The sequence below is a fragment of the Chiloscyllium plagiosum genome, unplaced genomic scaffold (assembly GCF_037043375.1).
Source record: "Chiloscyllium plagiosum isolate Xiang-an unplaced genomic scaffold, Cpla_swu_hap1 HiC_scaffold_5, whole genome shotgun sequence".
NCBI lineage: Eukaryota > Metazoa > Chordata > Chondrichthyes > Orectolobiformes > Hemiscylliidae > Chiloscyllium > Chiloscyllium plagiosum.
In genome coordinates this window covers 72,449,722-72,475,809 of record NW_028270143.1, presented here as the reverse complement: position 1 = coordinate 72,475,809, position 26,088 = coordinate 72,449,722, and the positions used below count along the sequence as shown (strand labels likewise).

The 26,088-nt window shown below is 41.0% G+C and overlaps 1 protein-coding gene across 1 annotated transcript in view; it reads right to left on the bottom strand.

Annotated features, from left to right (window-relative positions):
* The window catches only part of LOC122549951 (dynein axonemal heavy chain 5), a 366,961-nt gene that overhangs the window by 208,762 nt on the left and 132,111 nt on the right, over positions 1-26,088 (bottom strand). The window contains exons 32-35 of the mRNA XM_043690232.2: positions 25,417-25,528; positions 17,806-17,934; positions 10,495-10,694; positions 8,931-9,084 (exon numbers count right to left, since the gene is read on the bottom strand). Coding sequence (XP_043546167.2) covers positions 8,931-9,084; positions 10,495-10,694; positions 17,806-17,934; positions 25,417-25,528 — 595 coding nt within the window. The remainder of the gene's footprint in view (positions 1-8,930; positions 9,085-10,494; positions 10,695-17,805; positions 17,935-25,416; positions 25,529-26,088) is intronic.

Here is a 26,088-nt window from a genome sequence, read left to right as displayed (position 1 = left end):
CTTTTCTAACACTTTTCTGCTGAAGTGCTGCTGGGTGGGACTGTAACTATTTTGTTCCATTCTTATTTATCTCATTGTGGACAGGAAATCATTTGTACTATTCCCACTATTGCACTGTTATCTCTGGTGTCCTTCAAGGATATACTTTTGTCACCCTTCTATTTTGAAACTATGTGCAGACATACAGTAGCGTCATCCCAAAACAGAACATCATGTGACCATCTCTCTTAATACATTCATGATTCAATCTCCAGAATCAGCAGAAATTTCTGGAAAGGTCCTGGGGAGTGTTGCTGAACAAACAGACTTTGGAGTGCATAGGTGGATAGGATAGTGAAGAAGACATTTGGTATGCTTTCCTTTATTGGTCTGAGCATTGAGTATACAAGTTGGAAGTCCATGTTGTGGCTGTACTGGACATTGTTTGGAATAGTGTGTGCAATTCTGGTCTCCCTCCTATAGGAAGGATGTTGTGAAACTTAAAAGGGTTCAGAAAAGATTTACAAGGATGTTACCAGGTTGGAGATTTTGAGCTGTAGGGAGAGGTTGATGGGCTGGGGTTATTTTCCCTGGAGTATCAGAGGCTGAGGGTGACCTGATAGAAGTTTATAAAATCATGAAGGGCATGGATAGGGTAAATAGACAAGGTCTTTTCCCTGGTTTGGGGGAGTTCAGAACTAGAGGGCATAGGTTTATGGTAAGAGGGGAAAGATAAAAAAGGGACCTAAGGGGCAACTTCTTCACACAGAGGGTGGTACGTGTATGGAATGAGCTGCCAGAGTAAGTGGTGGAGGTTGATAATAATTACAACATTTCAAAGACATCTGGATGGGTATTTGAATAGGAAAGGTTTGAGGGATATGTGCCAAGTGCTAGCAAATGGAACTAGGTTAATTTAGGATATCTGGTCGGCATGGATGAGTTGGACCAAAAGATCTGTTTCCATGCTGGGCATCTCTATGACTCTGTGACTCTAATGAAAAGACTTAAGCCATTGCCTTTATTCCCCTCTACAGAATTCATCCCTAATAGCCAATTCCATCGATCTCTCTAGGAACTTTCAGAAGCCGAACCATACAATGTGCAATCTTGGTATTTGCATCCTCGCTTAACATTACTTATTCTGACTACTTCAACCTCAAAGACTTGTTGGCAATCCTACTTCAGTTTAACAGTTGGTGAAATTCTCCGTCTCTGTTTTTATTACTTGTAGACTTGACTACTTTACCAGTGGGCCAGCCTCATATATTTTGTCCTAAATAAACTTGCGGTCACCTCAAATGCAGTTACATCAAGTCCATTTCAATGATCACCCCTTTGCTCACTGACCTCCATTGATTCTATTAAGCAATACTACAATTTTAAAATTCTCATCATTTTATTTGACTCCTTACATCACCTGTCACCCACAACCCACCATAATCTGTGATCCTTCCTGCTCGTTATTTGTCCGCCTTCTTATACTTGAGGGTTCAGATTTTAATGTTCTATCATTAGCACCTTTGCCTTCAGTGACCAAGTCCTAAAGCTTTGGAATTGCCTCCTAAAAGCTAACTCCCTCACTTTCACCTGAAGCATCTCCTTAAAACCAAGCTCTTAGACCAAGTTTTTGGTCTCCTGTCCTAATGTTATCTGGTGTGATTTCCCCATTCATCTTTAGTGAGGAAATTGTTGGAATTTATAATCAAGGATATGGTAACTGATCACCTTGCTATTCGTCAGAGAGAGGCAGCATTAATTCATGATGGGTAGGTCAGGCCTGACAAACCTCATCAAGACTTTTGAAGAGGTGACGATAAGTAGTGGACAGAGGTACGTCAATGGATGTTGTTTATATGGACATCCAGGAGACTGTTGATAAAGTCCCACACAAGAGACTATTTGCTATGGTGGAAGCTCACAGAATTGAGAGCAAACTATTGATATAGATAGAAAATTAGTTGAATGGTGGGAAACAAAGAATTGGAATAATGGCTAAGCACTCAAATTGTTAGGACACAACTGTTGGTGTTCCACGAAGATCTGTGTTGGGGTCTCAATTATTCATAATAATTCATTAGTGACTTGGATAATGGCATAAAAAGTCAAATATCCATATCTGCTGATGACACAAAATTGAGCAATATTGTAGATGGTGTTGATGACAGCATAAAATTACAACAGGGTGTTGATAGATTAGGTGAATGGGCAAAGCTATGGTAGATGGATTTTAATATAAACAAGTGTGACATCATCCATTTCAAAGCAAAAAAGAATAGATCTGGTTTGTTTTTTTTAGGAGGCACAAAGTTAAATACAAAGGATTACCAACAAGAATGGATGTTCAGGTGCATAGCTCTTTAAAATGCCATTAGGGGATGCAAAAAATAGTTAGAAGACTAATGGAATGCTGGCCTTCATATCTGAAGGGTTGGAGTATAAATTTGGAGTATAATTATGCTGCAGTTACACAAAACCTTAGTTAGACCCCACTTAGAGTACAACAGATCTCGGCACCACATCTTAAGAAGGATGTTTTGCCCCAGAAGGAGTTCCATGCAGGTTTACAAGGTTTACCACAACCTTATACAGCCTCCAGGAATTAAGTTATGAGGAGAGATTTAAAAAAAAAAATAGGTCTTGATTCTCTAGAATTTAGTTGGTTAAGGAGTGATCTAATTGACATCTTCAGGATATTAACAGAGAAAGCCAGAATAGCTAAAGATAAACTATTTTCATTTGTTGAAGATTCTAGAAAAAGGATGAAGGCCAGGCCATTCAAGAGAGCTGCCAGAAAGCACATCTACATACAAAGAGTATTGGAGGTTTGGAACTCTCTTCCTCAAATAGTGGTCAATACTAATTCAATTATTAAAGTTAAATCTAAGGTAGACACATTTTTATTAATAAAGGTATCAAGGAATATGGGCCCAAGCCAGGCATTTGGAGTTAGGCTAGTTATTTGTGATTGTTATTGTTCAAGAAATGACAACATTGCTAGCACAGCACAGAGACGTTTGTGTTAAGTCTGTTAAGCAATTCAGAACAAACGGTTGCTTAAGACTCCCTCACAACATGGGAGAGATCCTGACATAAGGTAGTGGTTTGAATTAGTTTCAAACCCTAAGACCATAAACTATAGGAGCAGAATTAAACCAGTCAGCCCATCGAGTTTGCTCTGCCATTCAATCAAGACTGATATGTTTCTTAACCCAATTCACCCGCCTTCTCCCCAAAATTCTTGATCCCCCTACCAATCAAGAACCCATATATCGTTGTCTTAAATATACTTAATGACTTGTCCTCCACTGAACTCTGCAGCAATGAACTCCATGCATTAACCACCCTCTGGCTGAAGAAATTCCTCCTCACCTCAATTCTCATCCCTTCACTCTGAGGCTATGCAATCAGGTCCTAGTCTCTCCTACTAAGTGGAAACATCTTACTCACATCCAGGACTCTCAGTATTCTGTAAATTCAATCAGGTCCTCTCTCATCCTTCCAAATTTCATGGATTACAGAACCAGAGGCCTCAACCGCTCTTCATATGGTAAGCCCTTCATCTCAGGGTCATTCTTCTAAACCTTTGCTGGATGCCCTCCAACACCAGCACATTTTCCTCAGAAACTGAGCCCAAAACTGCTCAGACTATTCCAAATGTGATCTGACCAGAGACTTATACAGCTTTAGCAGTATATGTCAGCTGATATATTCTAGTTCTTTTTAAATAAATGCAAACATTACATTTGCCTTTTGAACTTCCAATTGAACCTGCATGTTAACCTTAAGAGAATCCTGAACTAGAACTCTCAAGTCCCTTTATGCTTCAGATTTCTGAAGCCTTTCCCTATTTATAAAATAGTCGAAAAGTGTGGCACTGTAAAAGCACAGCAGCTCAGGCAGTATCCAAGGAGCAGGAAAGTCTACTGCTCCTCAGATGCTGCCTGATCTGCTGTGCTTTTCCAGTGCCACACCTTCTAACTCTGACTCTCCAGCATCTGCAGTCCTCACTTTCTTCCATTTAGAAAATAGTCTATCCTTATATTCTTGTAAGAGGATTCGCAGTAGGTTAAAATCTTCGAGGAGAAAGTGAGGACTGCAGATGCTGGAGATCAGAGCTGAAAATGTGTTGCTGGAAAAGCGCAGCAGGTCAGGCAGCATTCCTGAAGAAGGGCTTATGCCCGAAACGTCGATTCTCCTGTTCCTTGGATGCTGCCTGACCTGCTGTGCTTTTCCAGCAACACATTTTCAGCAGTATCCTTATATTCTTCCTACTGAAGTGCATAACTCCACGCTTTTCCATATTATTATTTCCTTATTTTCCATAAGGTTGTTTCTGCTGTAATACAACAGTTGTGTTTCTCTGCAACCTCGCACTATAAACCAATTGTGTCATAGAAAACTGCTTTAGAAAATCACACTGTAGAAGATCACGAATAGAAAATTGTTTTACCCGTTTAGTAGAAAGTTTGTGTTATCCAAACAATGTTCACAATTTGTCAATTGCATTACAGCCAATTCAGGCTGATGAAACAAGCGTTATAGCAGAATGACTTGTATTACATCTGCCACTTGTTAGTCCACTCTCCTAGGCTGTTCAAGCCCTTCTACAGCCTCTCCACTTCCTCAACACTACCTGTCCCTCCACCTATCTTTGTGTCATCTGTCCAGATCATTAAGATATAACATGAATAGTTGTGATCCCAATATGGACCCATGCGAAACTCCATTAGTCACCAGCTGCCATCCTGAAAAAGACCCCTTATCCCTCCACTCTGCCTTACGCCCATCAGCCAATCCTCTATCTGTGTCAACATCTTGCCCTAATACCATGAGTTTTTCTCTTATTTAGAAATCTCCTGCGCAGCACCTTGACAAAGGCCTTCTGGAAATCCAAATATATCACCTCCACTGGCTCTCCTTTGTCTAATTTGCTCAGTACTTCCTCAAATAATTCTAACAGATTTATCAGGCATGATCTCCACCTGATGAAGCTATGCTAACTCAGCCCTATTTTACCAAGTACTCCACAATATCTTCCTGAATAATGGACTCTAAAATCTTACCAACAAACGAGGTCAGTCTAACCAACCTTTAATTTCTTGTCTTCTACCTCCCTCCCTTCTTAAATGGGAGTATTACATTAACCATTTTTCCAGTCCCTGGGACCTTCCCTGATTACAGTGATTCTTGAAAGATCACTACCAATGACACTACAATGTCCTCAGCCATCTCCTTCAGAACTCTGGGCAACGTATCCACCATCAGACTTTTTAACTTCCCTAGCACCTTCTCCTTAGTGAGGACCACTAAACGCACCTCTGCCCCTGACAATGCTGAAATTCTGATCTGCTGCTGGTGTCTTCCACAAGAAAACTGGTACAATATACTTATTCAGTTCTTCTACCACTTCTTTGTTCTCCATGACTACTTTTCCAGCCTCATTTTCCAGTGGTCCAATGTCCACTCTCTTCTCTCTTACCTTTTATATAACTAAATAAACCTGCTGGTTTATTCTTTTATATTACAAGCTAGCTTACCCTCATACATCATCTTCTTCTGCTTATTGCTTTTTTAGTTATTCTCTGATGGTTTCTAAAGGCTTCCCAATTCTCTGGCTTCCCACTGATTTTCACTATATTGTAGGCTTTTTCTTTTGCTTTTATGCTGTTCCTGCTTTCCTTGTCAGTCATAGTTGCCTCATCTTCCCCTTAATATGTTTCTTCTTCCTTGAGATGAAATTCAGCTGAGCCTCCTGAATTACCCCCAGGAACTCCTGCCATTGCTGCTCCACCCTTTTCTCTGCTAGGCTCCCCTTCCAATCTATGCTGGCCAGCTCTTCCCTCATGTCTTTGTAGTTACCTTTACTCAGTTGTAATACCATTTCATCTGATTCCAACATCTCCCTCTCAAACTCCAGGGTGAATTTGTTCATTCTATGGTTACTGTTCCCTAGGGGTTCCTTCACGTTAAACTTCCTAATCAAGCCTGCTTCATTATTCATCATCAAATTCACATTGCCTGTTCCCTAATGGACTCCACCACAAGCTGCTTGAAACAAAAACTGCCAGTGAATTCCTTTTCTTGAGATCGGCTACCAACCTGATTTTCCCAGTCCACTTACATATTTAAGTCCCCCAAGATTATTGTAATAGTTCCTTTCTTATATGATTTTTCTATTTTCTGATTTATTTTAGTCCCCACATCCTGACTACTGCTAGGAGGCCTGTACACAACTTCCACCAGGGGCTGTTATCCTTTATGGTTCCTCAATTCTACCCAGACAGATTCTATACATTCCGACTCTATATCACTTCTTGTTCTCAATTTAATTTCATGTCTTACTAATTTGGCAACCCCACCTCCTGTCCATCTGCCTGTCCTTTTGATAGAGTGTGTACTAGAGCCATAATCTTCTTACAGTCAAAGAGTGTGGTGCTGGAAAAGCACAGCCGGTCAGGCAGCATCCAAGGAGCAGGAGAATCGACGTTTCAGGCACAAGCCCTTCATCAGGAATTCCCTTGCAGCCATGTTTCCATACTTTCTGTGCTATCAGTTATTCTGGAAACTTTAATAACTTCTGCTGAGCTCTCTCCTCCCTTTTAATTTTTTTCCATAAATTTCCATCCAACTCAACTCATCCTCCACAGTTTAGTTTAAAGCCTTACCCATATCTCTAGTTTTGTGATTCACCAGCACTCTGGTCCCAGCATGATTCAGGTGAAGCCTGTCACATTGGAACAGCTCCCTCCTTCTCCAGTACTGGCACCAACGTCCCATAAGTCAACCATTTCTCCCACATCAATCCTTGAGCCAAGCGTTTACCTCTTTAATCTTGGGAACCCTGTGCCAGTTTGCTCATGGTTCATATAGTACTCCAGAGATTATTACATTTTTAGCTCTGCTTTATGATTTAGCCCCTAGCTGCTCAAGTTCCCACAAAGAACCTCTTCTTTCTTTCTACTTGTATTGTTGGTGCCTATGTGGACCATGACATTTGGATCTTTCCCCTCCCACTCCAAGTTCCCCTGCATCCTAGAAGAGATACCCTGAACCCAGGCACCAGGCAAGCAACACAGCCTTCAGGACTCTCGATCCTAACCACGGAGAACAGTGTCTATTCCCCTGACTGTACTATTCCCAATTTACCATTACATTTCTCTTTTTTCCCACCTCTTGAATGGCTCCCTGCATCACAGTGGCGTGGTCAGTTTGCTCATCACTCATCCACACAGTGAGCAAAGATTTCAAACCTGTTAGACCAGCTCAAGGACTGAGGCTCCTTTGGCACCACTGGATCCCTCTGTCTGTCTTTAACAAGACAATCCTTGGCACACAATGTGCAAGAAGCACAGAAGTTAGCTTTATCTCTTCAAATAATGCCATTTTCAGCTGGCATACATTTAGAAAGAACCAAAAATAAGGCAGTGTAACAAACAAGCCTTTCTAGGCAGAATTAATTTAAAGAGGTAAACAGTTTATGAAGAGGGAGAAGTCAGTGATACGATTTATTCCTGTAAAGCATTTGATGCAAAGTCATACAATAGATTGGTCCTCAAGGCTGACAGTGTTCTTGCAATAAATCATAGTGCTGTCTCAAGCAAGAGAAGAAAAGAGTTGGTTGACATGAAACTAGATCATCATGAAAGCACTCATCTTTGGGATATCTCACTAGTTACACCTGATCTACTCAGTTCCTTAACAGCTCAATTTTATACTATAGTGGACAGCACTGGGTCAGAACAACCTCCTCGGGGAAATTGGCTATGGCCCATATTAATACAAATCTTCCACAAATGTTATTCTTCTTCTCCCAACCAAATCTTTGTCCCCTGCTTTGAAGATTCTGTTGTTCTCTTACCTCCTCTCCTTTAGTCCTATCACGTACTGTTTTCTTCCCTCTTCCAATCTCCCAGATTCCTTTCTCTAATATTGTCTCCCTTCCTCTTTCCCTGCCCTGACTGGTAATTGTGAATAAGTTGGATATTTAAATGTATTAAAGTGATGGAATTTCATTGGGGTCTCATCTGAGTTTATGTACACAGCAGTAAGGTCCATGGTACAATAAGAATGTCCCAGCTTGCCTGTCAGGTCAGGTTTTAAATCCCACTGCCCCAGAGGTGTGCTATACCATGACTGCTCAGGCTAAAAAGTATATTGTATAAACATGCTCAGACTTAAAGAGGGGTTTGTGAGTGAATTTGCACAATGTGCAATTTTCCTCACTGCAAAAAAATTGTAAGTGTGGTGAAAAATATACACCAGAATTTTATTCATCAAATCATGGCTATCGTACTCAAACACTAGCCTGGGTTCAATTATATCAGTGATTTCTAAACTGTTTAATCTAAACATTGGACTTGGCATTGACTTCCAAATGGAACATACAGGAGCTCAACTCATTAATTTAAAAGCTATCAAACCTTGATCACATGTTCACATGATATTTCATCTTCCTTGCCTACACAGAATTAAATTGAGCTGGTTCTCTCTCAGTTGTTTATTTAGTCTTGCTTTTCATTGAACTGGTAATACAAGTTGTGTTGCAAAAATATTGGGATATTAATTTGCCCACATGCGACACAATGTCACAAGAAATGCAGCCATAAGTGAGTATGTTAGAGGAGGATTTAATTTATGTAGGCTGGAGGACCAATCAACCCTGACACAAAGGGGTGAAATTGGTTCCTAATTTACTAAATTAGTCATTTTCACCATACATTATAAGCAGCATTGTCTTAACACTTCACCACAGGCAGATGCAGGGCTAATATCCACACAAGAATAAGAATAATTAATGTTAGTCATTTATTTTCTTATTTAAAAATAGTCAAAACTTTCAAATCATTTCATTTCAGGCAATAATTACAAAAAGAAAAGAACTGTAATTCTAAATGCCTTTTATATAATTCTCAAAAAAAACCTATTTTACATTAACAGATTGTACAAACTTGTGGCAGTTGTTTTGCAATGTCTCCACCAACAAACACAGCTTCCAAGTAAATCCAAAGGTTCTGAACTGTGAGCCAGTTTTCAATTATTTCTGTGGTATTTGAGAGCTTCTGCACCCACTGTTGAATAGTGGGCTTGAATGGTGCATTGTACCTGCCAACAAAACAACCACATCTTTGAAAAAGTTATTACTTGACAACATAGGCACTTTGGGTTTAGCATGGCAATTTTTTTCAATATTCAAATTTCTAATTGTACAATTGTTGATCACAAAAAAAGAGTTGACTAAATAAATTCTATCGAGGAGAAAGTGAAGTCTGCAGATGCTGGAGATCAGAGCTGAAAATGTGTTGCTGGAACAGCGCAGCAGGTCAGGCAGCATCCAGGGAACAGGAGAATCGACGTTTCGGGCATAAGCCCTTCTTGATTCCTGAAGAAGGGCTTATGTCCGAAACGTCGATTCTCCTGTTCCCTGGATGCTGCCTGACGTGCTGCGCTGTTCCAGCAACACATTTTCAGCTAAATAAATTCTATCCATGTCCTTCAGAACTTTGAAAATTTCAGAAGAAACTTAATTTTGAACATCAATTTTCAAAGTGTTTTGCTTCCCTGATTTCAACTAAGTAGATAAAATTCAACACAACACCAGAATATAAAGATCTCAAGCTCACAGCAAAGTCCTAATTAAATGTTAGGCAAGGAAATAGAAATCTCAGCCACTGGCATTAGCAATGTCATCAAACAATTATGTTGAAATCTTTAACCTTTGAATGGATAATAAAACATAAAGTTCAGTGTGAATAATGAATTCTTTAGCAGCAATGACTATATGTTTTAAAACATTCATTACACTTCCTTTCTAATTCAAACAGCGGGTGGGCTATTAAAATATTTAATCACCTAAGAATAGGATTTACCAGTTTGCATTTCATTCCAAGAGTTTAAAGAATATAATGTTTGATCTTTATTCTTATGGTGTAAGTCTGGTGAACTGATTTGTGATACTTTTGTGGGTGTGCAATACTTAGATTTCCTGAAGACATTTAACAAGGTGCCATATGAAAATAAAAGTTCATAGTATAGGGTTAGCATGCTGGCATGGATAGTTAACAGGAAACAGAGTTGGCATAAATGGGTCATTTTCTAATTGGCAAGATATAATGAGTAGTGTGCGACAGGGATCAGTGTTGGGGCCATGATCTTTTATAATTTATATGAATGAAGTACAATCGGTTCTGATACAACACAATATATTTTAAAACAGTGGTAAGGAATAGGTTCTGAGCGTGCAATTCTCTACCACAAACAGCAGTGGTAATGGGGTCTTCGAATATTTTTAAAGGCAGAAGCAGATAGAATCTTGACAAGTAAGTGAGTGAAAGGTTATTGGGGATAGACGGGATTGTTGAGTAATCAGATCAGCCATTATATTATTTGAAAGGTGGAGCAAGCTCGAGGGTTGATTGGGTCATGCCAGTGCCTAGATCATTTATTTATAAATATATATTTGATTCACTTCCATTATTTTGTGTATCACAAAAAGTTGGACTGTTATCCAGTTACCTGTTACTCATTAATGAGCCAAGTATCATCAGACTGTCCTCCATTAGTGCAATATTCTCTGTGGTATCTGATCCTTTGAGAAGCAACTCGCCCCTCGTCTTGAATGAGGCAAAAGTAAGCACATGACCACTCCATTCATTAATAACAGCTTTGAGCTTTGCTTCAATGTCCTTTTCTTTACCTGCACTAATACAAATGTCCTGAAAAATAAGTTTTCTTTACTTAGTAACTGGTACAATATACCGTCACAAGGGAAATCAAGGATTACAGGGGAAAGGCAGGAAAGAGGACATGTTGAACATCAGATCAGCCATGATCCTATTGAATGGCAGAGCAGGGTCGAGGGACCAAATGCCCTACTCCTGTTCCTATTTCTTATGATTTCTGTCTCCTCCCAACTTTCTCCTCCAAGGAAAACCATCCCAATTTCTCCAATCTTGCCACATAAATGAAGTCCTTCATCCTGGGAACTACTGTAATGAATCTCTTCTGCACCCTATCTATTGATTTTATATTTTGCCAAAAGTGCAGTGTCCAGAGCTGGGCATGATACCCCAGTGAGGCCAAATCACTGTTTTATACCAGGGCTTAACATAACTTTCTTGTTTTTGTACTCTATTCTCCTATTGATACAGACCATATTAATTGTGTCTTAACCTGTCCTACCACATTCAATATTGTTTGCACTTAACTACTCAGGTCTCTTTTCTCCTGCAACACCTTTAGAATTGTATCTTTTACTTTACATTTTCTCTTGACATTCTTCCTTACAAAATGAATCATTTCATGCATCTCCACATTAAATTTCATCTGTTATATCCTCACATTTCCAACAACTTCTCTATGTCCTTTTGAAGAATTACACTATTCATCTCAAAGTTCACAACCTTTCCAAGTTTTGTATCATCCACAAAATTTGCAATTATATCCTGTACACCAAGATTTAGGTTGTTAATATATATCAAGAATAATAGGGGCCTACCACTGGCTTTTGGGGAATTCCACCATAAACATTGCTCCAATACCAAAAAAAATGTTTCACTTCTCTTTTGTTCCCACCATTAAGCCAAGTTTTGTCTTTGTGTACATATTGTCTTTTTTGTTTCTAACTTTGCTCACAAATCTCTTTGCGGCACCTTATCAAATACTTTTTGAAAGTCCATGTACACCATATCGACAGATAACATCAACAACACGATCTGATACCTCTTCAAAAAACTAAAACAAGCTGTTTATATATATATATTTTTTTTATTAACCCCCACACTACCACCTCAGTGCGGTAGTGCTTATTTTATCCCCAGCACCCATGGTGTGTGTGTGCAGGTGTGAGACACAGTGAAAGACAAAGTGCACCAATCTTTATTCAATTTCCACCACCAGGAAGACAGGAAAACACCCGGGTGGCCAGTGACAAACACTGCCCTTCACATCAAAGGGCAATGCTGTGTGATCAAAAACAGTGAAGGGGAGGGTAGGGACTAAATCAAAATAGAGTTGGAGGGAGAAATGATGCACTCCACTCCCTGCGGCGCCCACCTCTCCCTGAACAACTCCAGGGTGTTGGTCGACACCGCGTGCTCCTTCTCCAAGGACACCCGGGCCCTAACGTAACCGCGGAAGAGGGGCAGGCAGTCGGCCCTAACGACCCCCTCCACGGCCCGCTGCCTGGACCTGTTGATGGCCAGTTTGGCCAGGCCCAGGAGCAGACCCACGAGGAGGTCTTCAGACCTGCCCTCCTTCCTCCGTACCGGGTGCCCAAAGATCAGGAGCGTGGGACTGAAGTGCAGCCAAAAACAGAGGAGAAGGTTTTTAAGGAAATCAAAAAGGGAGTGCAAACGCCCACACCCAATATAGACGTGGTCCACACCACAGAACAAGCAGTTGGGCTGGGAGTCCGTGAATCACCGCAACCTGCAGTTGCAGGGGACTGCTGCGTGCAGCACCCTCCACCCCAGATCCCCGAGAGAAAGGGGGAGGACTCCCGCGTAGAGAGCCCTCCACTGGGGATACAAGCTGTTTATACACAACCTACCCATAATTGCACATTCTTAACTAATTTGCACTTGTTCAAGTGACAACTTTGTCCCAAGTTATCATTGTTAAAAGCCTCCATTGTATAACTAACAGGCCTGTAGTTGCTCATTTATTTTATTTTATGGGAATCAGAAATGTAGTTTCCCAATGGCTGGTTATAGTTTTAACATTAAATGTTAAGAACTATTTGGGTGGATCAGTTTTAATAGCTTTAATAATACAGAACCTCGTTTGCATTTATTAGCATGTCATGAATACAAATCAACTCCTCAGCCATTTGGAACAGCATTCACAGAAACAATCTTATTAGGAGTAAACAGAAACACGTGTGTTCACAAATCTGACTACACATATTAGCCATGTGGAACCTTGTGTCTTTTACTGTGTCTCACACCTGCACACAAACAACACAAAAAAAAGAAAAAGAATAGAAAAAAGAACAAGTGTCAGACATCTTGTTCACTCTTGAAAAAAAAAGGAAAAAAAAGGGAAAATGAAATTAGCCATGTGGAACCATGTGTCTTTCACTGTGTCTCACACCTGCACACACACAACATGGGTGCGGGGGAATAAATAAGCACTACTACAGTTAGGCGGTAGTGTGGGGGTAATTAAAAAAAAGCCATGTGGACGAGCTTGGATGTCCCTGGAGAAGGAGCACGGGTTGTCCACAACACCCTTGAGCTGTTCAGGAAGAGGGGGCACTACAGGGAGTGGGAGTGCTTTATTTCCCCCTCCAACTCTATTTTGAGTTAATCCCTGACCTCCCCTTCGCATTTTTTTGATCACACAGCATTGCCTTTGATGAGAAGGGCACTGCTTGTCACTGGCCACCTTGGTGTTTCCTTTCTTCTTGGTGGTGAAAATTGAATAAAGATTTGTACACCTGTTATCTTTCACTGTGTCCTGCACCAGCACACACACCGCACTATATAAGTACTACTGCATATAGGTGGTAGTGTGGGGGTAAAGAAAAGAAAATTAGCCATGTGAAGTCCTGCTGCAGGATGTCAAGAAGCCAGAGAAAGATGAGTGGGCCAACGGTCTGGAGGCAATGCAGAGAACTCTGCAGTTGGAGAGGATGTGAACCAGTGTCTGCTGGATTTGCACAAACTCTCCTCCAGCCACACACACCCTCATCTTTGTGACTTCTTGGAAAGGCACTACTTGGATGAGCAAGTGAAGATGATCAACAAGCTTCAAATCACATCACCAACCTGAAGAGACTGGGAGCCCTGAGAATGGCATGGGAGAGTAGCTGTTTGACAGGCTCACCCTGACCTGAGTGACATTTGGAATCAATATTATATTGCAATTTCACCATATACAGTACAAAATAATTGTGAATTGTCAGTGAATTTGGAAATAAAATCTGTTCATGATAAATCACCTTCGTAAGAAAAAAAAAATTAGCCGTGTGGACTGTGAGCCAGACTTCATTCTAGGTCTAACAAATTCAAACTTGTTCAGTGACAGTTCAAAAGAAGGGTTACCAGACCCGAAATATTAACTGTGATTTCTCTGCACAAATGCTGCCAGACCTACTGAGCTTTTCCAGCAACTTCTGTTTTTGTTTCAGTAATGTGGCTCCCTCGTAATCAAATGCATTCCTTTGTGCAAATCTTAAACTGTAAAGAGTAATACCTATCTCAGTCCACAAGCCTCCTCAGATCAGTTGAGACTCACAGTGGAGATAGTGAGGACGCAGATGCTGGAGACCAGAGTTGAAAAGTGTGGCGCTGGAAAAGCACAGCCGGTCAGGCAGCATTCGAGGAGCAGGAGAGTAAATGTTTTGGGCATAAACCCTTCATCAGGAATGTGGGGGTGGCCCAAGGGGGCTGAGAGACAAATGGGAGGGGGATGGGACTGGAGGAAGGTAGCTGGGAATGCGATAAGTAGATGAAGGTGGGGGGTGTGTGGTGGAGATGATAGTTTGGAGCTGAGGGTGGAGCGGACAGATGGGAAGGAAGATGGACGGGTGGGAGAGTTCATGATGGCGGTGCCCATTGGAGGGTTGGAGCTGGGACAAGGTGGGGCAGGGAAGATGAGGAAACTGGTGAAATCGACATTGATGTGGTCGGACGGTCCCAAGGGGGAAGATGAGCCATTCCTCCTCCAGGCATTAGGTGGCTAGGCTTTGACAGTAGAGGAGGACCAGAACTTGCATGTCCTTGGCGGAGTGGGAGGGGGAGTTGAAGTGGTTAGCCAGAGGGCAGTGGGGTTGTTTACTGCGTGTGTCTCAGAGATGTTCTCTGAAACGTTCCACAAGTTGGTGTCCCCTGTTTCCCCAATGTAGAGGAGACCACATCTACCACCTCTGCCTCCGTGCTTACTTTTTCCAACAGGATTCCCACCTACTCACCCACAAAGGACCCCTTCACCTGCCTCCCACATACCCCATCCACTTGGACACCCTGTGCTGGTCTGTTACCACCCTCGATCTCTTCATCTCCAACTGTCCTCATGACCTGTCCTATCTGCCAATCTCCCTTCCCACCTATCTGCTCCACCCTTCCCTCTGACCTATCACCTTCATCCACACGCCCATTCACCTATTGTACTCTTTGCTACCTTCCCCCATCCTTCCCTCTGACCTATCACCTCCATCCCCACCCCCATTCACCTATTGTACTCTTTGCTACCTTGGTAAAAATAATGACTGCAGACGCTGGAAACCAGAGTCTAAATTAGAATGGTACTGGAAAAGCACAGCAGATCAGGCAGCATCCGAGGAGTAGGAAAATCGAGGTTTTGGGCAAAAGCCCTTCGGCAGAAATATTCTGGATTCATCAGGATATTCCTGATGAAGGGCTTTTGCCCGAAACCTCGATTGTCCTGCTGCCTGACCACTCTTTGCTACCTTCCCCCACCCTCCTCTCTAAGCTATCACCTCCCTCCCCATCCCCATTCACCTATTGTACTCTTTACTACCTTCTCCTTAGCCCCACCCCGCACCCCCCATTTGTCTCTCCACCCTGGAGGCTTTCTGCCTCTATTCCTGAGGAAGGGCTTTTGCCCGAAACATCGATTTTCCTGCTCCTCGGATGCTGCCTGACCTGCTGTGTTTTTCCAACACCACTCTGATCTTCACAAAAGAGACATTGTAATGCAGGTTCATAATTCCATGAAAGCCAAGTCCCAGGTAGACAGCATAGTGAAGAAGGTCTAGATTAGAGTGGTGCTGGAAAAGCACAGCAGGTCAGGCAGCATCCAAGGAGCAGGAAAATCGATGTTTTGGGCAAAAGCCCATCAGAAATGAAGGCAGGGAGTCTCCGGGGTGGAGAGATAAATGGGAGGGGGGTGGGGCTGGGAAGAAGTAGGTGGATGGGGGTGGGGGTAAAGGTGATAGGTCAGAGAGGAGGGTGGAGCGGATAGGTGGAAAGGAAGACAGGCAGATAGGACAGGTCATGAGGATGGTGCTGAGCTGGAAGGTTGGAATTGGGGTAAAGTGGGGAGGGAGGGGAAATGATGAAACTGGTGAAGTCCACATTGATGCCCTGGGGTTGAAGTGTTCCGAGGTGGAAGATGAGGCGTTCTTCTTGCAGGCGTCAGGTGGTGAGGAAGTGGCGGTAGTGGAGGCCCAGGACCTGCATGTCGTCGGCAGAGTGGAAGGGGGAGTTGAAATGTTGGGCCACAGGGCGGTGGGGTTGATTAGTGCGGGTCCCGGAGATGTTCCCTAAAGCGCTCTGCAAGGAGGCGTCCAGTCTCCCCAATGTAGTGGAGACCACATTGGGAGCAACAGATACAATAAATGACATTGGTGGATGTGCAGGTGAAACTTTGATGAATGTAGAAGGCTTCTTTGGGGCCTTGGATGGAGGTGAGGGGGGAGGTGTGGGCACAGGTTTTGCAATTCCTGCAGTGGCAGGGGAAGGTGCCAGGAGGGGACCGTGGGCTGTTGGGGGTGGGGGGAGGTGTGGACCTGACCAGGTAGTCACAGAGGGAATGGTCTTTGTGGAAAGCAGAAAGGGGCGGGTGGTGGGGTCTTTTTGGAGGTGGCGGATGATTTGGTTTATGCGAAGCTTGGTAGGGTGGAAGGTGAGGACCGGGGGGTTCTGTCCTTGTTGCAGTTGGAGGGGTGGGGTTTGAGGGCAGAGGTGCGGGATGTGGATGAGATGCATTGGAGGGCATCTTCAACCATGTGGGAAATTGCTGTCTTTAAAGAAGGAGGTCACTGTTTGGTATGCTTGCTTTTACTGGTCCCAGCATTGAGTATAGGAGTTGGGAGTCCATGTTGTGGCTGTACTGGACATTGGTTAGGCAACTTTTGGTATAATGTGTGCAATTCTGGTCTCGTTCCAATAGGAAGGATGTTGTAAAACCAGAAAGGGTTCAGAAAAGATTTAGAAGGGTGTTGCTAGGGTTGGAGGATTTGAGCTATAGGGAGAGGCTGAATAGACTGGGATTGTTTTCCCTGCATTGTCGGAGGCTGAGGGGTGACCTTACTAAAGGTTTACAAAATCATGAAGGGTATAGGTAGGGTGAATAGACAAGGTCTCTTCCCTGGGGTGGGGTAGTCCAAAACTGGAGGGCATTGATTTAAGGTGACAGAGGAAAGATTTAAAAGGGACCTCAGGGAGAAACTTTTCACGTAGGGGGTGGTCCGTGTATGGAACAAGCTTCCAGAGGAAGTGGTGGAGGCTGGTACAATTACAACATTTAAAAGGCATCTGGATGGGTATGTGAATAGAAAGGGTTTAGAGGGATATGTGCCAAATGCTGGCAAATGGGACTAGATTTATTTAGGATTTTTGGTTGGCATGGAGGAGTTGGACCGAAGGATCTGTTTCCATTCTGATACAGTTCTATGACTCTATGATAGATGCCATCTACTGGTTCAGCTCTACAACTCAAAGCTCAAACAGTTGATGACACTCCCTGCGCATATGATTATCCAGGATAGGGCAATGCAGTGAAATCATTTTCTGATATGGAGCAAAGGTATGAATCCATTAAAAATCTGAACAATTAGTTAAAGCAGGTTTCAAAGAGATGCCATTATCTCATGCATGCTTCAGTTTTAAGTTTCACTACAATCTAAACTAACACAATGATCAAGTCAAACAAAATTATATTTTGCCAAAATGAATGAACATTTTAAGTTTCAGTGCATTGTGCTTGTGATGATCCTTTTCAAACATTCAGAGATTGCAATAATATCAAGAGGCAAACCATTTTATTGAAGCTTCCCTTTTCCTACAGTACTGTCCTCATCAGATTCACTTTATATTTGGTTTTGAAAGAAGGTTAAAGGACAGAAAATATGTACATTACCTCAATGTCCTCTTTATATTTTAGTAATGGGGCTTCTGTTATATTTTTGAGTGTGAACTGGTCAGATTCAACATCAAAGGTATGGCCTGTGACCTGAGCAATCCTTTCCCAGTGTCTGAGCATCATAGCCTACAGAACAAGAAAGTAATGCATAGTAAGTATTTGGTTTCCTGAAATAAAGAACAATTGTTGTTAATCTTTTTCAAACATTAATTTCATTTTTTAGTGCAAATGATAGTTTCTGATAAAGGTAAAAGACAAAAGCCGTGATCGATAAACTATGTAATAGAGACAAAATGCTGGAAATACTCAGCATGTCTGATAGTATCTGCTGAGAAAGAGAGAGTTAACATTTCAATTCTGTGACCTTTCTCCAGAACATTGAAAAATTAAGATTGTAACAGGTTTACAGCAAGTGAAAAGGGTGAGAAGTGTGGAGGAAAGAAGCAATTAAGTGACAAAATATTTCATGATGAAGACAATTGCTCTGCCAGTGTGGTGTGGGTTTTACTTCCAGCAAGATATTTGTATCTGATGTGTTAATACTTTTGTTAGCTCCCAGAACATAAGAACTAGACATAGGTAAAGTTGTACCCAAAGATTCAGTGAATGTTCACTACAGTCTTGATAAGGGCTCTTGTGGTATAGTTGTAGTATCCCTAATTCTGAACCAGAGAGATGTGGATTCCAATCCGATCTTCTCCAGAGGTGTGCAATGACATCACTGAACAGATTGGTTGGAAAATAATTTATATACAAATATTAGTCACAAGGACTTCATTGTCTGGGCTAATATTAACCCATCATTCACAAAGAGTAGGATACTTTCTCCAACGTGTCATGCTTTAAAAAGCCCCAGTTAAGATGGAGTCTGATATCTTCATACTCTCAGTAGTCATGTTATGATACAGTGATGACACCATGACAATGTCTATTAAAGGTATAGTGCATACCAACTGTGGGACATAATGCAATATTGCCCTTTTTCCCAAAGATACAAAAATCCCTAAACAGATATACATGATCGTACACAGTCATGTATTGTGCATTCAATAATTGTGCAAATAGATCCAATGATGACAAAAGGATGACAATTTTGATCTGATGATTGTGTACCTGCCTGGGGAGGTATGTGTTGTTCATGGTTAATCTTGGCTCTCTTGCTGCTGGTTGCTGTCACTCAGCATCACCACAAAAGTATCACCATCAGAGTTTTCTTGCTCTTTCTCTTCATGCAAGATAGGTCTGAGATGGCTTCTGTTCTTTTGTAATGTAGTAAGGATTTCGTACAACCTGGACTGGTTGCATGTTCTAGAAACCTTTGTTGGTATCCAAGTACAGAACAACCTCAATTATTTGAATATCAATTATCTAAATTTTGGATTATCTGAACAAGATCTCAAAGTCCCGTAAAAATTATATACATAATCCGAACAATCCATTATCCGAACTCTCAGTTAACTGAACAAAACACTCCACGCCTGTTTCATTTGGATAATCGAGGTTGTTCTGTATTTGTCTTTGTGACTCACACTCTGTACCAGTGCATGTTTTGATCTACCTACTTACACATATCTCTTCCATTCTCTTCTGTCTTTGAGTAAGAATATTTTCTGTCACAGAATGGTTACACAATTATTTTCTGAGCAAGATCATTCGCACTTGCAGTCTGAGTGTAAGGTGTGTCAGAGATGTTAGTCCCTTTTACATTGAAAATGCAAGAATTCATTTTTATGAATAATCATTGATTTTATCATACATACCATTCCTGCTGAACCATTTGAGTGAGGATAGTGGAGTGACCATTTGATTTGGAATATCCCCCACCCCAGTCTGCCCCACACACTAAGGACACAAGTTGACATAGCATGGGCATGAACTGTGGTCCAGTGTTAAACACTATCTGGTCTGGGAGATTGAATAAACTGAAAATAGCATCTTGTTATTGTGGTAGTGACGGTTACATTTGTTGTGTTGCTCAATCATTAAACAATGGAAACTTTGGAGCAGTAATATGTCACAAGGATGTAATCTTCCCATGCTCTACAAATAGGTCTCTATCACCAAGGAGTGGATGGAATGCCACATGAATGTACAGACTTCATTTGGGGTTGGTATGTTAGACAAGCCTCATATGCTTTGAACATGCTGATTCATCCATATCCAGTGCACAAATTCAGGTGCTAACTGCCTTGTGCATTCAATATCTATGCCCCCCTGGTATAACATGGCCATGATACCTTGGTGAAATGTTTTTGGTATTAGAAATTATTTGGCCTTCAAAATGACTTGCTAAAATACACCAAGTTCATCTCTGTCCAGCCAAATGAACAAATGTTCTCAGGTTCTTCCGTAAAATGTACAAGCAATCTCTGCTTTTTGCAACTTTTGTAGTGGCTTATCTTCTGCATTTGCCAATTGCATTTCTGTACACTGGCTCTGGTCAAAGTGTAACAGATTCATTTTGAAAATGTCTTCAACTTCAATTGATTTAATTGTGTCATGCATGGTCTGTTCTGCCACAATGGGTATGGAATTGTGATTATACAAGACCTGTGCACACTGGTAGTCTTACCAGTCCAAGCAAAAGATAAGCTTGCATATTGGCACTGCAGTGTGATTGTGACAATGTACAGAATTGGTGATCCATTGTACACTGTGAGATGGCCTCCTATTTCTCCCTTCTCATTACTTTCTTTTTGTTAAGCAATCCTTTATTCATGCTAATAATCATCAGCCTTTATCTTGTGTACTGCTGTTATTGCTGAGGCCACAAAGCCTCAATGATCAGGTGCCTACCCTCAAAGTGAGGCAAATGAGGACGCTGGGTGTTGTCATGAACTTAAATTGACATAAGATGGTGGAAAAGGGATTAGCCGTTACGTATAGCTGATGTTCACAGCCAGATTCGTGGTCTCCATATCGAGTTACTGGATAAGATAATGAAAGATACCATGGGAATCAACAATAGGGTCCCGATGAAAAGAAAAGACAGAGAAATTTAGTCAGATTTCTGTAGACAAGCAGCTCTAAACGCATAAGCATTTTGATAAAGAATACCCTTGAAAGGATAAAGAGAGACCTAGGCAATAAAGAAAATTCCTGCTCAGTCAACCAGGACAGAAACAGCAAATGGTGTAAACAGATAATCTCTAAAACAGCATTATAGCATGATAGAAGGTAGAGGAAGGTCGTAAACCACAGTCATTCTAACTGTTGAGAAATAAACAAACTTTACAGCCTAGCAAACAGCATAGTACAGCTGGAGATAATTTGAGCAGATCCAAAGATCAAGGGAAAGATGGTAGAGGCAAATTATAAGATAAGGGTGGCAGTGAGGTCTCTTTTAATGGTAAAGCTGTGCAAGTGATTGAATTTCACTCTCATCAATGGAATTCAAATAGATGCTGTTTATTTAGCAAAGAGATTTAGTTTAGAATAGAGACAGTCAGGTATCCACGAATTAACCTTCTGGTTTAAAACCAATTTACAGCATGCAAACAGCAGAGGTCATAAATTGTAGCTACAAGACAGAGAGATGGTTTGTTTGATCTCTCAGGGTCAAGTTAGACAAAAGCTGCCCCCAATTTGTTAGCCTTGTTAAAGAACTATAACATTAGGTGTGACTATATAACTATATAGTGGAACTAAAATTACAAATTTTATAACAATTGGTAGAAATCAGCATTCTTTTGTACTGTTTATAAGGTAATAGGGAACACAAATTGCAGCATAGAATTTGGAAGAGTTCTTAGTGATAAGTATCCAGTTTATTGGCAATTAACATGATACAACTGGCAAATGTCTGGGAAAGAGCCTAACTATCAGATGCAAAGGCAGATGACAAAGATATCCGGTAAATATCACGCAACTATGGGAGGGCCTAGTGCTGTCCATGAATTTGTCCATCATTGATCTTGTGTTTACAGGAGTGAATGTATAAATTAGGAGGATGTGGCTACCAATGACATCAATGTTGTATGTAATTATTGTAATGTAAAATGTATAAAATGCTGTATTTGACCTCAACCAAGAGAGAAAGAGACCTCTCCTATGCTGCATTGGTAAGGAGCTCCAAATAAAGATTGACTTGTTCTACTAAGACCAGACTCCAGACACATAGAATTTCTACAGTGTGGAAGCCAACCATTCAGCCTATCAAGACCACATTAACCCTCCAAGGAGCATCCCGCCCAGACCCACTCTGTCCTTGTAACCTTAAATTTCCCATGGCTAATCCATCTAACCTACCTGTCCCTGGACTCTATGGGCAATTTAGCATGGCCAATCCACCTAACCTACACATCTTTGGACTATGGGAGGAAACCCATGCAGATATAGGGAGAATGTATAAACTTCACACAGACAGTCACCAAAGGCTAGAATCGAACCTAGGCCCTTGGTGCTATGAGGCAGCAGTGGTCACCACTGAGCCACTGTGTCACCCTAACTGCTCTTAGACTTCTCCGTCAAACACTGGGTCCAAGTGGGAGGTTGCAATGAGTGGGATGGGAGACATGAAATGTCAATGCCATGTCACTACAAAGGGAACAATTAACACTAGGTCTCCCTGTGCACTATGGAACATCCATAATCGAGGCAATAACCTGGAACTCACTGAGGAACCACTGAGTTTCAATAAGTGATCTCCACATGTGGTATAGGTCTCTAAACAAGACCAAATAGCATGGAAGGTCTGAGGAATCTTCCTGACAGCTTGCTGTACTATTTTGCCAGCTTCCCCACCTCCCAACCTGTCACCAAAGGATCCAGATAATTCCTACCAATGAAAACCAGGGAGATAACATTTACGTACCTCCTAATTAGAATAAAATTTGTAGAAGCCTGGCAACATAGCTTGCTGTGATCTTACTCAGGGAATGATGTGAGTGACAAGCATTGTAGAAAAACAGAGAATAAATGTGTTTTCTTTTTTTAAAAAAACAAGCTGTGGATCCTTGCGGTCCTTCAAGTAATCTGAGTAGACATAGTTATACAAATTACAATCTATAGCCATATAGCTACAAGTGTGTCAGCCTATCAACTAGATAGTGAAAGGGAGTTGCACATTTCCATTCCAATAAATTGTAGTGATTAGAGATATTAACAATGTAAAACTGGATAAAGAATTACAAACTCTGACCTCTTAAGGAATCTGTGAAAACAGTACAGCCTCAAACTGCAAATTCTGTGGCAAGTAGTAAACAAATCAAGTGAATTATACATTTTGGAGAATATAGGTGAAAGCGAGGACTGCAGTTGCTGGAGATTAGAGTTGACAGTGTGGTGCTGGAAAAGCACAGTAGGTCAGGCAGCATCCGAGGTGCAGGAAAATCAACGTTTTGGGTAAAAGTCCTTCATCCTGATGAAGGGCTTTTGCCAGAAACGCCAATTTTGGTGAATATGCACTGCTGAAGTCTGAATGAAATTCAAATCCCCTTGAGCTAATTTTACCATGCCAGGGGAGTTAAGAATTTTTCCAATTCAGCTTGAGTGACAGAAGAAACTGTCAAATTAACAATACTTAAAAAGTAGTTAAAAGCACAACTGCAGAGGAAGGTTAAAAAATGATACTTTCTAAATGGTGAGATATTACTGTTGTGTGTTGTATTTGTATGTTTGCATGTTCTTCTGGCTCCTGTGCACATAACCTGTGCCTTTAACTCTCCTATCCAACCATCTGAGGAGTCCTGAATGGTACTACACTTTATATGTATTCATGCAATTGTAATCACTTTTGATCCTGTGACAAATGGAAGAATTTTAGACTTTCTATCATGCCTAAAGGTCCTTTACTACCTCTGCCATTTAAAACATTATAAAGTAGACAAGCAGGAGCTTGGAAGAACACAGCTAGTCAGGCAGCAAGAGAAGGTGGAGAAATCAACATTTTAGGTATAATCCTTCTTCAGGAATGGAGATGGAGGGTAGGGAGAGCTGCAGATAAAGAGGAGGGAGGGGGTTTTGGGATGAGGAGAGGGATGGAGTGGTGAAGTAGATATATATGTGAATGACACTTTTTTATCTGCAGCTCCTACTACCCGCACCTCCATTCCTGAAGAAAGGTTATAGCCAAAATGTTGACTTTTCCCAGCTCCTGATGCTGCCTGACTTGCCGTGTTCTTCCAGTCTCCTGCTTGTCTACATTTGGATTCCAGCATCTGCAGTTTTTTTGTCTCTATTTAAAGTATTACAAGCATACACAGAGAACACACAGAATCTTTTTAAAGCTATGCTTGTGTTTCAATTAGAAGGACATTCATTCTAATGACAACTACATCACGTTCAACAATGTTCCAGTTAACTTAATAATATGAGTTCCTTGAGTGCTACTTTTGTGAGTTATTACCTGAGCGAGATAGAGACTGGAGTAGTTCTACTACAGTACAGAGGCTGCTGGATCATGCCTCAGGCCAGTAGTTTTCCTGAAGGCAAATTAGGCCTTTAGACCAAGGCAAGGAATGTCAGGGCTACAGGTACAATGGCCTTAAAGATGCTACACTAGCAAGACAGTGACACTTTCAACCATTGTTTCTAGGCCATAGGAACTGAGCAAAGTCTCAGACGTAGAATTAATCATGGTCATCACAGTAATTCCATCCAGATCTGAGAAGCCCTGTGGAGGTGTAACATTCACGTTGATTCTTCAGTTTTACAAAATGGTAATACAACCTCTACTGATCAGAATATATTAAATCTTTTGAAGTTATCCAAAGCAATAAGCCATTGGTTCAAGTTTTGAAGCTGCCAAACTGGTTTCTAAGTTGACATTTAATGAAATGAGCAAAGCCAAAGGGATAAATGACATAGAAAGATCTGAACTTCAATAGAGGTCAACTTCAAAGCCTTTTATCCATTGGATATTAATCCTTCATACATCCAAAGATCTTCTCGCTTTCACAATGTTGGCTGAATTAATGGTCACTTTTAAGAATAAAGCACGAACATCAAGTATTACATAAGAAACATATCTGAATTATCATATAGTATTCCACTGTATTCTGTGAAGTTGACCAACACCTTTAGTAACATAACAATTGAAAGGATCTCACTCCAGAACAGGCATGCCCCTTGGTTCTGAAATGTCTGAGCTTGTGTCAACCATGATGCCTTCAGAACATGGCTCAAATCGATTAAAATTATATCTGAAATCCATGACCCCGCAATGGAGATACCAACACTGGGACTTGCCAGCCTACACCTTTATCAAGTCACCCAAAAATGGGAATGGGGGCAGGAATCCCAGAACTGGGCTCCATCAGGCATTTTTAAAGCCACCTGACTTAGGGTGATCTTACAACATAAGGGAAATTCCAATCCAATGGTTTCAGCCTTCTGAATAGTTAGTTGCAGGAAACATTTGCTCAAGTTCCAGTGTTTGTTGGGCATGCATTATGATAAAACTAACAAATACAGGAAATGTTGGAGAAATTTAGCAAATCTGGCAGCAGCTGCCCAAAGAGTGGACAGTTAATGTTTTGAGCCTGAAGTGACTCTTTTTCAATGACACGTTCAAAAACTTTCAATACAACAATTGAACACTTGCTGAATTTTACAATTAAATTGAACCACTGCTCTTTTATTCAAATTAACGATTAAACATTAACTCACTTTGTTTGCCATCATTTCAAGCAATGGACAAGTTTCACTGAAATCATCTATTGTCTTTTTCAAATCATTGAAAGCTTGCCATTCCTTCAAGGCTTTGGGCAATTTCCGAATCCTGTGTGTATAAAACAAAATAATTTTTTATTTTAAAAATCTTGCAAACAAGCTTCTAAGATGAATATTATAGAATATTATGTTTGCAAACAAAGAATACCATTATATGAAATATTAAAACATTTTTAGAAATTTTTAAATGATATATATTTTGATTAAAACAAATTACACCATATATTTCCTATTTTATTTTTCAGTTTTTGAAAGGTCAAATATCAAGTTGTTATGAGAACATTACAGGTTGAAGTGAGAGAAAGCCTTTTTATCAATCATTTCTGTCCCTTCCTCCAGACCAGTTACATTTTAACCTTTGGCTTTGCTCATTTAAAAATTCCAATGTCAATGTCAGCTGGCAGGGACTGAACAACACAAAAGCGCCCCAAGGGTCAGCCAGCATTCCCACAGAAACAGTGAGATACTGCTGGCCTTTTGCAACAGCAATGAGCTCAGCATTGGGAATATGCTCTTCCACAAAAGACATGAACTTCTCCAAATAATAGTGCCCCAAATGAAATTGATTGTATCTACATCAGAAGACATCTTTTAGGGATGTTTGGATTT